A 14,542-nucleotide genomic window follows, 5' to 3' on the forward strand; every position below is an offset into this window, starting at 1 on the left:
TCCCCCACTTTACTTTATTCAGTGTAATGGTTGCTAACCTTAAACTGCCTTTTAAGCATAAATATACAATTATTGTTTGCACTTAATAAGACTAAGAAAAAAACTGTTATTTATTTTTGTTATTTATACTGTTTTTATTTCTATGTTCAATTTCTGGAAAGGAGTTAAATTAGGAGGTCACACAGCCTCAGTCAGAAGTTCTGGAAGCTCATAATTCATGTACAGTAAGGTCTGAAGAGACTCTTGTGAAATCATACAGGAGAAAAGCCAGTCAGTTGAGTTTGTGGCAAAACCTTTTACAGTGCTGGTATATTGTCGTATTTCAATGCATTTGATAAATTATACTCATAAAGTAGAACTGAAATGACAATCATTACAAGATTATTAGTTAAAACTAGGGATGGGAACGACACGGGATTTGGGAAATCGACTGTCGAGGCCCATGTGTCGACTTTTTGTCGGATTGTCGGCCTTTTTTTTCCTTTTTTTTTAAAGAGCAGCAGCAATGCGGAGGGTGGAAAATATTCTACATTGTTGTACTAGTTTATTCTAGTCTCAAAAACATGGCTCTAGTGTCAAATTTTGACCATTGAAGCGGTAATAATAAAAACGAGAGAGAGAGTAGGCTAATTTAAAATGTTTATTCAACAGCCTTACAAACACATAAGACGTAGGCTACTTTTTGCCGTTCGGAATTTACAGAAATAAAACGGCCTGTCCATTAGTTAATTAGCTCTGTGCATGATGTAGCCTAAACAATTTGCACCTCACTATCTTATCATTAATTTTGCTAAAACTCCCCCACACCTTGCTCCTGTTATTTGCCGCTGCCGCCATGTAGACTCTGTCGCCTGACACACACACACACACACACACACACACACACACACAGGGTCAACGGTCAAGTGGCGATCCCATTTAGAAAAAAATGGATTGTTTTATTTAAAATGGTTTATTTCATTATGGGAAAAGTGGCGCTTTATGATGTGTATTTGAATAGGAAATGTAATAAATTAAAAGCCAAAAAAAATAAAAATGCAATTTGGAAATCCCACAAGCCCCGCCCTCTCGACATGTCGACACTCTATTTTTTTTGTCGAGTGGAGCATGTGTCGAATGTCGGTCGTTTTGTCGAGAAAAAGTCCCATCCCTAGTTAAAACATTTCAAAATGCACCTGCAGACTATTTTTCCAATCATGAATTTTGTCATTGACGATTTTTATAAAATATTGTGCAAAAATCTTGTCTCGTTCTCGTGAACCCAATCTCAATGTATCCCAAAATTATATGTATTTAAAAAAAATGCTGGCATACCAGTGTGTAGCTGAAACAATTGCTGCATCTTTTCGATGGCAACGACCAGCAATATGAAATGTTTTGAGAGGGAACCTTTGTTAACCGCATTCCCTTCTTACTAGTGTTTATAACTTTAGAACAACAATAATAATAACCCACAAAACGTACTCTCTTTAACATGGCAAATATCATGCAGTGACCTATTATGACAGACCCCACAGAATCCAGTCACAAATGGAACATAATGTTGAATGTCACGGGGTTTGTCTCAATCAGCTTCCGAGGTCATGAATCAGTATATCGTGTACACGAATTTGGGCACTGATAAAGACTGTAAAGACCCTGGTTCACTACACAGTAAAGCCTTTCACACAGCGCTTTGAGCCCGGCAAATTGCCAGAACACCTTCTGTGTGAACGCAAACACGACCCGGGATTGATGCCGGGATCGATGCCGGGTTGGGGACCTAGTAACATTGCCGTGTTCAGTCCCGGAACGCACGCTGTGTGAACAAAAGCCGTAACAATGCCGTGTCGTAGTGATGATGCTGAAGCCGCGATCGTTCGCCAGCTGTGAAACGGTACGTAATGCGCAAGTTTATGATCGAATCAGAGAAAAAATGCACAAGCGTGGTTTCTAGAGAGAGAAATTGCAGCTCATAAGCAAACTTAAGACGCTGCGGAGACATTACAAGTCACATCGATGTCACGTGTCTTTACGGAATTTTTACGGGTTGTGTGTGAACACAACTCTGATTCCGGAAAATCACTGGCAGTGTGAATGAACCAAAATCAAACGAACCCGGGTCAAATCCCGGGTCACTTTATCCGTGTATTTTCCAGAATATCTGTGTGAAAGGGGCTATTGTGTACTTTTTTTTTTCTTCCTTTATTTTTGCTCACCAGCTGCTGTGGCTAGTGGTTTTCCAAAGTTACTAGCCACTCAGCATTTTCACTGGCCACAATTTTGACATCAATAGTATGGGGAAAAACTGCCATATAGATATTTTTAATTGTATCTCATAATTTGGCAGCAGGTATATTAGGCTGCTGTCACTTTAAGACCTGACGCACAGATCCATTATACTGTTACACATGCGTTTTCTTTCTCAATTGTTCGTTCACTTAAAACATAACTGACTGTGTTTATGTGAGTACTGTTTTTTTTAGGTAAATGTTTTTGAGTCTTTCCGTGGTTTAAAGGACAAGTTCAGTATTTTACACTTAAAGCCCTGTTTACAGATCGTTTCTGACGAAATAGAACGGTTAAGATTAAATTTTGGACACATGCTGCTGTCCCGAGAATTTTAGGTTTCTTTCGCCCCCCCCCCCTTCCTAAAATGCATTAAACTTTCGTTTACAAAGACGTGAAACTCACCGAGTGGTCAGGCTGATATGCTCACACAAAAATCGCTGCAAAAGATGCTTTCCAACAGGTTTTATTGTAGTTTTTGTCCAACTCCATTGACTTGTATTGGATGTGCTGTGAGGTACGGCAGTGGTTCCCAACCTTTTTTTGTCTGAGACCCCCTTTTTCCCAAGAAAATATTTTAGGGCCCCCCTTCACATTTAATGATATTTTCGCTCTTGTAAGCTTGCAGCAAGAATGACAAAATATGTTGTTTTCAAACAAACGGTATGTTTACTAAACAGATATGTTTATGCACAAATAATAGCCTATAATATTGAAAATACAATAACAAAAACATTAGTAGGCCCTTTGTAAGCCTATACTTGGAGTAGCCTATAAATTTGCCATTTTAAATGCAATAACAAAAATATCAGTATTCACACTTGTGTGTAGGTAAAAAAAGAATGAATATAGGCTATTACTAAATGACTTCTGTCTGGGGCCTCAATACTTGCATGTTATTTGTGAGGCTTTATCAATATGAGGCTTTATTTTTTAGGCTTTTGGCGCTACAGCGAGCGATAATAAACTTGCGTTTATTAACAGAATAATGCATCTTTCGGAAGAACATTGTAGCCGGAACTACTTCTCTCTCTGTGTGCGTCTATGACGAGTCACGCAGGTACTGGTCTACTCCGCAGCGGCAGCGATCCGAACCAGGGTAAAATAGTCCCAATGTAATCACTTGTTATAGGTGTACCATAGTGATTCAGGATAAGACAAAAACACGGTTTGGAAAATGGATTCATGATGAACTCGCTCATTATCTAAATTTTTAACAGAAAAAAGTTAAGGACTTTTATTTAATGCAAATTGCTCAAAACTTTTCAAAATATGACGCGACCCCCCACAGAGCTCGCTGAGGCCCCCTTGTGGGCCGCGACCCCCCTGTTGGGAACCACTGAGGTACGGTATTACTCCGCCGACGGAAACTGGGCTGGAGTGTCTATTATTCAAGCTCTCAACGGAAGAATGTACGGGTGTGAGGCGTTTGGAAAAATAGGTCTACAGTTTTACAACGAATGGTAAAACACCTGTTGGAAAGCATCTTTTGCAGCGTTTTTTTTTTTTTTTTTTTTTTTTTTTGAGCATATCCGTGAACATCCCTGACCACTCGGTGAGTTTCACGTTTTGTAAACGAAAGTTTAATGCGTTTTAGGAAGGATTGTTCCAGTGCACATATGCAGCCATTCTGGAGGTAGGGGGGAAAGCGAAAGAAACCTAAAATTCTCGGGACAGCAGCATGTGTCCAAATTTTTATCTTAACCGTTCTATTTCATCAGAAACGATCTGTAAACAGGGCTTTAAGTGTAAAATACCGAACTTGTCCTTTAAACACTGATTGAGCGATTACATGTGACATAATACAGATTTTGGTAAGTTGTACTCTTTCTTTTAACATACCTTCAGATGTTCATTCATGTTATTTTGCGCTGTAACTGGTATTAAAGCAGTGGAGATGATCAGTTCACGTGCACTGCCGCTTCTCTTAAATTGAGCTGATCTTTCACATCACATTAAACGGCGTGAAATCTGTATTTATTTTTTCAACTTCTTAATAAAATGAAACTTTGTGCTTTGTTACTTTTGAAATGAAACAAAGATGCGTGCTACAATGTTCAGTTAATTCATCAACTGAAAACACGATAGACTAATAGATTCTTGGGATGTAAGAATCGATATTGGATCGTACAAATGAATCGATTAAAATTAAGATGCTATTTTTTCTATATTTGTATATATCGTGCAGCCATACTTGAAGTGCACACACAAATATTTAGGGACACGGCAACTTGTCAACACTGCCCCATGAATCGCTACTTTATATTACTCTGTAACAAGGTGGTAACATTGCTATTAAAACTCACAGCTTCATATCAATACCATAGCATGTCTATGGCTCTTGCCCAAGTATCCCTCTCTCTATAGGAGCATTGTTAGCTCTGATCAACGGACAAGTAAGCTATGATCTTTTGTGATTCCATTACTAAAACCATTTGCTTAGTTCCCTCAAGTTTAGGCCTGTTACTGTATATTGAGAGCCATGCGGCAATGCAGGGGAACAGAAACCCCATTTGACGAGTTCCCACAAAAATACAGAGTGTGGGAAAAAATAAATGTATCAGGTTACCACACTGTATAATGTTTTTTGTTTTTAAAGCCTAGCTTACTTAGGTTATGGTATTGGAAGTTTTTTATTTGTATTTTTTTTATTTACTTTTTTATGATGATGAGTTGATAGGGCCCTGGGAAAATGAGTCTTGACCTTTTAAAAGTGTGTTCACACTTGGCATGTTTGATTCGATTAAAACGAACCCTGCTCTGTTAGTTAGTGCGGTTCATTTGAATAAGTGTGAACGCTGCCATCTGAACCCTGGTGATGATGGGTCTCGGTCCACGTCCAAAAGAACTCTGGTGTGGTGTGAATGATATATGAATGCAGCCCGCCCCACGTCCAAAAGAACTCTGGTGTGGTGTGAATGATATATGAATGCAGCCCGGTCCAAAGACGTAAAAAAAAAAAAACAGGAAGATGAGACCCTAAAAAGGACAGAATGCCTACCTGTTTTTTCTCGTCATAGTTGCGATGTCATCCATCAGAGGTCGGTATAGGCAGAACCGCGTCTCCTCACGGCAGATATTGGTTATTGGCAGATACGGAGGGATTTCGGATTTTTGACTCCTTTACACATTTTATAAGCTCTTCACAAGTTCTCAGTTGGTCAAAATACCATTATATGTAAGCTACGCACATACGAGCGCATTTATCCCAGCACGCACAGCATTGTTTCAGATGTTCAGTAGATCTCAAAATAGCCAATAAAAGCCAACCAATCAGGTTGTGAACGTATCCTTATGTCTTTAGGTTCGGTATCTTTAGGTTGGATGATAAAAATGCCAAATTGCCAATCTAAACACTAAGTGGACCAGAACTAAATGTTTTTGGGGGGTTTTTAGTCCGGACCAAGCGAATCGAACTACAAGTGTGAACGCAACCTTAGTTAATGTGTGTTAACAGACCATTGAACTGGGGAACATAGAACATGTTCATTATGTGTTGTATAAATCTGGGAAACATTGGACCCTGGGAATACTCTATCTCTATCTCTATCTCTATCTCTCTCTGGATAATTTATTCAAATAAATGAAGTCTTATCACACTACTTTAATTTAAAGCTAGATCTAATGAGTCATGGCTGACAAAAATAACTGTCTTTTTTTACCCTTCCAATTAAATGGAAGCTGCAAATAACAGCTTTAACTTTTTAGTGTTGGCAAGTGACCATGGTATTAGCAAGATAATCCACGGATATGTGTGCATTAAACTATTTTAATGAGTTTTGCATCTGGTAGTTGTTTGCCTCCACTTTGTGCTTTAAAATCATGTAATGCACACGTAGCTGTTGATGATCCCTTACATGATACGTTTCAGCAAGTTATACTGAAAAATAGACTGAAAGCTCGATCTTGGGATTTAAGAATCAACATCAGTTCATCAAAATGAAGATTAATTGGTACAGTATCTCACAAAAGTGAGTACACCCCTGTATACTGTATTGTCAACCCAGTCCTATTCTAGTTATGCTCACCTCTGGTATATGTAATATGCTGTATATGGCCCTTTCAACATTTCCACCATCTTTGTGTAGCATTTTCAACCGTCTTTGTGTAGCATTTAAATCTATACCTCAAAATCACTTTTGTACCTTTAACAACGATGAATTATTATTAATTTATTCAGTGAGGCTTTGCAATGTTAGTTAAATCGAACTGGTGTATATTTATCAAACTCTTGTTATCGTTTTATCGAGGAAAATTATATCACGATAATTATCGTTTTATCGCCCAGCCCTAGATATGACCAAAATCTCATATCACGATATAAGTCATCTCATATCCCGATAACGATATATATCACGATATAGTACCTTTTCTATAAATTCAATCAATTAATAGTTTATATATATATATATATATATATATATATATATATATATATATATATATATATATATATATATATATATATATTGAGTAGCCTATATAATATAAATATGTACTCAAAAATTTACTAATTCATATGTGATTATTTTTCTCCCTTTATTTAGAATTTCTTGGCAAATGTTTGATTAAGAATGTAGAAATATAAAATATGAATGAAATATAAAACAGTTTTCAAAAACAAATGATTGCAGGCCCAACATAAAATATTGATGTATAAAATGCCAAATGTAAACATTGTACTTTCAAGTTTAAAATGTAGCAGCAATTCTCCGAATCTGTTCAATGAACGAAAACAAACGAACAAAATTTTGACAGGAACATAACCAGAAAAGGAAACAAAATCTAATTGAATCGTTCACAGACACACTTATTTGAAAAGGCCATTAACCGGTTATTAACGTTATTTGATCATTCTGTTAAATATTTTAATTTGGCAGTCAACCAATCACGAATTCAAATAGTAGGCTAGGCTACTGTGCAAATGTGATATTGACGCATAGCCAATATCAACGTGAGTGAAATGCCCGTGCTCAGCTGTCAAGTCATAGTAGCCTAAGTCGCAATGGCAATGCGCTGGCGTTAGTTTTCCCGAGGATGTATATGCTACTGTATATGTCACCAAATGTCAAACAATTAGGCCTACATTTCAATGAAAATGAATAGCAGGTAATATGCTATTTTTTGTTTTTGAAACCAGCGAAAATTGCAGGATAGTGTAGAACATTGATTCAAACAATGTCACATCACGCACTTAAAGTGCTTCTGTGAACGGAGGAAACAGAATAAAACTAATATATAGGCCTATAGGCAAAATATAGGCTATTTCACTTAAATAATTACAGATTAACAAAACGAAAGGAACATTTTTGCTGGCCTCGGTTCATGCAACGGGATCCAAAGTTCACGTAAAGGAAAACGAGACGGCAGAAAACGGCATCGTGCTTGTTTTCTGTATTTTACAAAAACTATACAGTTTTGAATCTTTTTTTGTTGTTGCTTCTATCCGTATGACTATACGGAGTAACAGGTCCCAGAAGGACAACAAATACTGTGATCGCGCCGACGCCTCACACGCGCACACGTTCTAGCATTGCTAACTTGACATCGCAGCATGTTCATTATCAAAATAAAATAGTCAACCAAACATATACGAAGTTAACCAAACCATGTCCATGCTACAGAGGTAGCCCCTCGTTTAGGAACGAGCTCCTCGGTTTGTCTTGGCTGGTCCTTCTCCTGCTCGGAGCCACCCGCTTCTGTCTCCCCTTCACTCACCATTATTCACGTTTCTGCCTGCGTCCCCGTGGTTGCGTGTTAGATTGCAGTCATCCAAATGATGAAAAAGTTTTGTCGTAAACAATGTTTTTTGCGACACCACGATATAAACGATAGAGCATAATATGAAACAATATACTTTTTATATCGTCCATACGATATATATCGTCATATCGCACAGCCCTACCCAGCCCTATTCTAGAATGATTCATTCTTTCCAAATAAAGCTATTCAAGTCATCTAATGAAATTGTTTTCATATTTCAATATATATCGCAGAAAAACTAAATATCGCAATGTCCGATTTTTTCCAATATATAGGAGTCAACGCCCACTTGCTATTGCACGCAAGTAAGTGTTTTGAAAACATCCATATAAAACCATCATTTACAAACAAAGCGGTTTGTGATGCAGATATGGTGCGATGATGTAGGCCCATTCGTCCAGCTCTGGAGGCAGTCATGTGCAAATATGTTTGTGTGATATCACAGATTCCGCAATATTAAAACGAGACATTTTTGGAGCTTGATTAAATAAATGCTTTGTTTTAAGCCATGAAACTTGTAGGATGTTTTAATGGTACAAAGACATTTATATGTCAAAAGATAAAGACAAATTTGATTTCTCATGTCATGACCCCTTTAACTGTCTTGAACTGTCTTTGAATGGTTGACATCCAGATTATATTCTATTGGTGAGGCTTTTAAACACACTAAGGCTGCGTTCACACTGCAGGGCTTAATGCTCAATTCCGATTTTTTGAAAAAATTAGATTTTTTCGCAAAGCCGTTCACATTTCCAATTAAATGCGACCTTTTGTGATCTCCTGTGTGAACGTGAAATGACCCAGAAGTGACCCGCATGCGCAGAAGAGTACTCAACGGTCAACGACGTCACTTGTTGTTTGCGGAAGTAGCTTAACATGGATGTCAACAGTGGAGCTCGTTTAGCGATATTAAAGTTATTTTCCCAACGGAGCCAGCACAATTACAATCTTCTCGTTTTAAGAAGAAAATTAAAAAGGAGGAGGAGAGCAAGGTTTTTGGCCATGGCGTTTTGTGGAGCAGTGGTAGCAACGTCGGTACAGAGAAACGTGTGGGTGCGGAGTCGCAGCCAGGAGTGGTGGGATACTGATGTGAGTGTTACTGTTGTTTATCTTCTCATTCCCGCCTACTTCAACGCAGAATTCTGACGTTTGTCGCGTATCAATGACGTGCGGGTCGGATACATGCGACCTGGCCGTTCAGACTGAAGTCGCATTTCAAAAGATCGGATACGTATCGGATTTGGACCACATACCCAAGTGGCCTGGGTCGCATTTGAAAAGATCGGATCTGTGTCGTTCAGACTGCAACCTGACTCTGTCCTAATTGTGGGGGTTATTTTAATGATAAATGTATGTGCTTTCAAATATAGAAAAAAAAAGTAGTATTAATCCAGCTGTTTCTAGTTTTCTCAAGCCACATAATTTGAAGTCTGAGTTACTCATTGAAATGTCTCTTGTCCCTGACCTTAAGTATGAGTAGAAGTGCCAGTGATGCTTACCTTGGCCAGCACCAGCATTATGTTTTGTAGATTGGTCATATTCAAAAACAAAATAAATCCCACAGACGTTTAATTTGGTAAAAATGAACCAAGAGTTTTGTTTTTCTTCACACTGTTTTAAAACCTATTGGAAAAGGACAGTCACAGTGGATCAGTCCAGACTTATACCATGTTAAGGGGTTCATTCTTGTTTGCTGCATTAGATCTTGTTCAAAATGATTCAGTAATATCATATCCAATTAAGTATGTCTGTTTAGCCATTGATTGCAACTTAATTGTCTACATAAAGAGTCTAAATCCTTATTCTTTTTCTGTTCTCTAGTCTTGGGACATTTTCTTCAGGAATGCTAATGCTGGTGCTCCTCCAGGTACAGCCTACCAGAGTCCTCCTCCACTGGGAGTGAATCTGGCGGGGCTTGCTCAAGCCCAGTCTCTGGTTGGGGCTCAACCAAATGTGGAGAAACTGGTGGAAGACCATTTGGCAGTCCAATCCCTCATCAGGGCCTATCAGGTACGCAGAGATTTTAAAAACGCTGTGCATTTGTTTCTTTAAAAATATTGGCTTGAAATTGATATCTCATTGCTGCCTTATATGAGTTTGCAGCTTGAACCTTTAATAAGGTAAGATATCTATGCATTTAGTGTTCATTTTGAATAAAAAAAATTGAAATCAAAATGGATGCTTTTGACGCTATTTGAGGTCACAGGAGAACATTCACTGAGCAGATAGCAGAGGTCGACCGGTATTTGAGTTTGCTGATAACAATAACTGCAAAATCTGGCAAATAACTGATTAATCAGTTGATGGTTTCTGAAATTAGTTATAAGAATGAAAACTTTATTACAAAATGATCAATAATGACTTAACCATGAAATTGTTTTGAATTTTCAAAATCAAAAGAAAATAGCTCAGATCCACGAACCTGTGTCGCGGTGTGAGAAGGCAGAATCGCCTAGTCATTAAAGACAACGATTTAGTTTCATATTAATGTTTGATGACCACTTCATTTTGTTTTTGTAGAAAACCTTTCTTTAAAGTGAATTTCATTTTGTATTAATTGTATCTTAATTTTAATCAATGTTTCATCAACCAATTGCCTGTATTTAATAAATAAGAAGTAAATATAGCAGGCAATATAATCAGGACACGGAGGAGACGGCGCGTGAACTGGAGCTCGTCTCATAAATGAACCGAAACTCAGTTTATAAGCTACTTGCCTCACAGACCTGAGAAATGTCTATAGAAAGCTTGAAATGTGTACTTTTAAACAAAACAATTCAAAACGAAAGAAAACAAACTACTCTCTGCTATGTAATCCGAATGAAATGTGCATTTCTCTATAGGAGCGTTCACTACTGCGTAGATCGTGAGTCAGCATCGACAACATCATCTTTGCAGCCGACACTGACACAGAAAACACTTGTTTATTAATAAACAATTGAAATGTCTCCTTGCTATATTTGACATATTCATAATCATTACTTTTTCCGGTTCTTTGTGACAGCTTTTAGGTGCGTTATTGGCAGCGCCACACTTACATGTTACATGAACGTGTCACCACCACTCAATAGTTAATATTGTTCTTTGGTGTTCAGTTTATACAGGTTTTTCACACACACATTTTTTTTTTTTTATATATATATATATTAGGGGTGTCCCCGACTATGGATTTTCATAGTCGAATCAGAATCGTCAAGTTTTGCCTATAGTCGACTAATAGTCGAATCATGTGTATGGGGGCGGGGCTTTAACAATTCAAAGCCGCGATGTACAGAAAATCACACAAAGATATAGAAGAAAATGTATAAAAACATTTTGGATCAATAAAACTAAGAAATAACATAAATAACTCCAGAAAGGCCACACTGCAGACAGGATTTACATTTCAAATCAAATTAAATCTGCTAAATTACCTGTGCGAGCAGGCTCTAAGTACAGCACAACATCGATGCACCGAAAAAATAAACAATTAATTTACTGAATTAAATTAGAACAGAATATACCTTTCTTATAAATAAAAATACAAAACGAAATAAATCAGAATCAAGTCACAAGATGAGCAAATGTGTGCAAAATGCCTAAAGTGCAGGGGAACATATATTCAAAACACAAGCCACAAATAGTTAGATAAGATAACCCTGACAGATCAATAAATACAATTAAAATAAATAAATTATTAAAATAACGATAGTAGCCAGAATTTTCTACTTTGTCTTTTTAACTGCAGAAACAACAATAAATGCTAAACTGGAGTGGCGGTCTTTTTAGCTAAAAATGTTCACAGCATCCAAAAATCAAATTAGAACCGGCTGAAAAGTTTTGAAATCACTTGCACACCTACCTGATGGAGAGAACAAATCCAGTCTTTCACTCTGTCTGTGGAGAGAGTGACTCTGTCTTGGAGTCTTTTCAAATTGTGCGCGCGGATAAAATACATTCTAAAACACGTAATGTGAAAAACGTTTAACGACTTGATCTCCTAAAATAGTTAAATTAAAATATGAAAACGCTTTACTATAGGAGGAACACATTGCGTTCATAATCTGGGTTCATCTGCTTATCTGCACATAATATGGTTTCTTAATAAAGTGTGTACTGTGTACATACATTAAGCCACGTTAAAGTGCCTTTTAAGCGTTTTAAAAGCTTTTTTCACGTTAAGCATTTTAGAATGTCCCGGGGAAAACCAACTTGTTAAAGGGGTGGTTGATTGTGATTTCACTTTTTTCATTTTAAATGGTGTGTAATGTTGCTGTTGGTGCATGAACAGTATCTGCAAAGTTGCTGCGCTGAAAGTTCAACGTAAGCAGAGATATCGTCTTTTAAAAATCAGGAAGTTTAATGCCTACAAAAACGACTCGAATGGGACTACAACGAGATACTTCCCGGGTTTTATACGTAACTAACCCATGCAAAAAAGGGGGCATGGCCATATTTCTGCGGCTTTGTCGAAGAGGAAGAGTTATAGTGGAGAGCTGTAGCCATGCCGTCGAAAGTGTGTTATTTTCACCCAGCTGCCAGGTCTTCTGTGTTCGGGCTTCATACGGACGCTGTAGTTCGTCAACAATGGCTAAAATTTATGTTTGATTATGTTCCTGGAAATTTCAATCGTAATAGCTCTCTGTGCTGCGCATTTTACGGAAGACAGCTTCCAGAATCTCCACGAATTCAATGCCGGATTCAACAAGAAACTGTTACTAAAACATGAAGCAGTTCCAACTTTAAAACCAGAGGCAGCAGTTGTTGGGCCACAACCTGTAAGTAAGACTTAATAATGTTTGCATGTATAATTTCAGACGTAATGTTTTAGTTTTATCAAGGACGTAAACAAATGCCAGCGCTTTAGTAGCCACTTACACGTACAAACGCGTACAAACATTTTTTTGTACCCGGACCTGAATTTGTAATTATGTACTAATTTTGTAAATGTATTTTCCATGTATATTTTATTACGTAATTTTTCGATTTCATCAAGAACGTAAACCAATGCCAACGCTGTTTGTTTATAGCCAGTTAGTTCGATGCTATTTTGTGTGTATAAGACAAACGTGTATAAAGTTAAAAAAAATTATATGTAATCGCAACAGCCAACTTCAGCTGCTGAAGTTAAAACAATAACTTTAAAAAACGGTATTACTCAGTCATTTATTCAGTTATATTAAATGTTTAATCAGGAGAAAACAGTATCTCAAAAGCTAACAAGCAGCAGTACGCATTTTCAAGTAACAGCGTATTGAAATTCTTATATAATAATAGTAGATTAGAATAGAATAGAATAGAATAATAATAATAAAAAATGTACCATTCAGAAACGTTTTGTAAGAGCCGTGTTTGCGGAGGTTGCTTGACTCTCTTCATTGCCGCTTTCTGGGTCTGATTCTGGCTCTAACTGATACGGCAGTATCACACCATTATTTACATTGGACCGGAGCACATGCAAGTTTCGCCCGTAAAGGTAATGGGCGTGAAGTTTCCGAACAACATGCACTACGCAGTTTAGCCAATTACAACACACCGGCCCAACTAACCAATCTGAGCCCATTGCCTGTTTCTGAGGGAGTGGTTTCATAGAATCAGGAAGTCAACCGGTCGTTCAAATGACAGAGGAGAAAGCAGCTTACAATAAAGGTGAAATTTATGAAAAATAAGACTTAAAAAAAAAAAAAAAAAACCGAAGACATGTTATATTGCACCCCATAAACACAATCATGCAAAGAAAAAAAGCAGTAAACCACCCCTTTAACGTTGGCCGGCAGAAGTGCGTTCATGGTTTTCCTAATGCTAAATCCAGCCTTGGAGAATATCCTTTCTGATGGTGTACATCCACACTTTAGATTTTCTTATCCCAGACATTGTTAAAGATTTAAATCCTTGCCGCCAAGACGCTCCTCACGGATTGAAAGTGAAACTTAAATCTGTCACGGGGTGTTTGGATTTATTCACGCACTTTAAAAAATATTTATTAAAAGCTTCTTTCTTTGCACATTTTATATACAGCATTATCATAATAGGCTGAATGTTAACGTATTGACAGAAAACCGGTAGTTCTATGTGAAATCAGACATTGAGCGCCCTCATATAGCCAAAGTGGCATGATCCTCGTTTCATAACACCTCAGCGAAGATTCGACCGTGAGATCGATAGTCGAATCAGGCTCCTCCTATCGAAGCATCGAATCTTCGACTATTCGGGGTCACCCCTAATATATATATATATATATTAGGGCTGGGGGAATTAACGCGTTAATCTTTGCGATTAATTTGAAATGTTTAAAGCGTTAAAAAAAAATAACGCAATTGACGCAGCACTTTTTTTTTTTGCCTCGTTTTAATGATTTCCTGTTGCGTCTGCTATTAAAAAGGCCGAAATATGCCGTCCCGCCCCTCCATGTTCGGCGGTCAGGTTTCATTCTCGGGCAGCTTTCATGAGCGGGTCTTTTCCGCTCGGTATGTGCGTCGCGCTCTGTGCTCCGCGCACACGCGCGCGTGAGTGTGTGTGTGTGTCGGTCGGT

The 14,542-nt window shown here is 37.7% G+C and overlaps 1 protein-coding gene and 2 long non-coding RNA genes across 5 annotated transcripts in view; 2 read left to right on the forward strand and 1 right to left on the reverse strand.

Moving 5' to 3' along the window:
- The window catches only part of ogdha (oxoglutarate dehydrogenase a), a 70,193-nt gene that overhangs the window by 3,006 nt on the left and 52,645 nt on the right, over positions 1-14,542 (forward strand). For all 3 annotated transcript variants that reach the window (XM_082187729.1, XM_082187727.1, XM_082187728.1), the window contains exon 3: positions 9,853-10,041. In XM_082187729.1, coding sequence (XP_082043855.1) covers positions 9,853-10,041 — 189 coding nt within the window. The remainder of the gene's footprint in view (positions 1-9,852; positions 10,042-14,542) is intronic.
- On the forward strand, positions 1,158-5,158 carry LOC309512305. The gene is made up of 2 exons (XR_014210954.1): positions 1,158-2,785; positions 3,613-5,158. It is a non-coding gene; the product is annotated as an uncharacterized lncRNA (long non-coding RNA).
- LOC309512298 overlaps positions 2,798-14,542 on the reverse strand; it is a 30,521-nt gene continuing 18,776 nt past the window's right edge. Inside the window, exon 3 of the long non-coding RNA XR_014210947.1 lies at positions 2,798-3,623. This is a non-coding gene — a long non-coding RNA (uncharacterized lncRNA). The remainder of the gene's footprint in view (positions 3,624-14,542) is intronic.

This window comes from Leuciscus leuciscus (genome assembly GCF_965113295.1).
Source record: "Leuciscus leuciscus genome assembly, chromosome: 13".
Taxonomy (NCBI): Eukaryota; Metazoa; Chordata; class Actinopteri; order Cypriniformes; family Leuciscidae; genus Leuciscus; species Leuciscus leuciscus.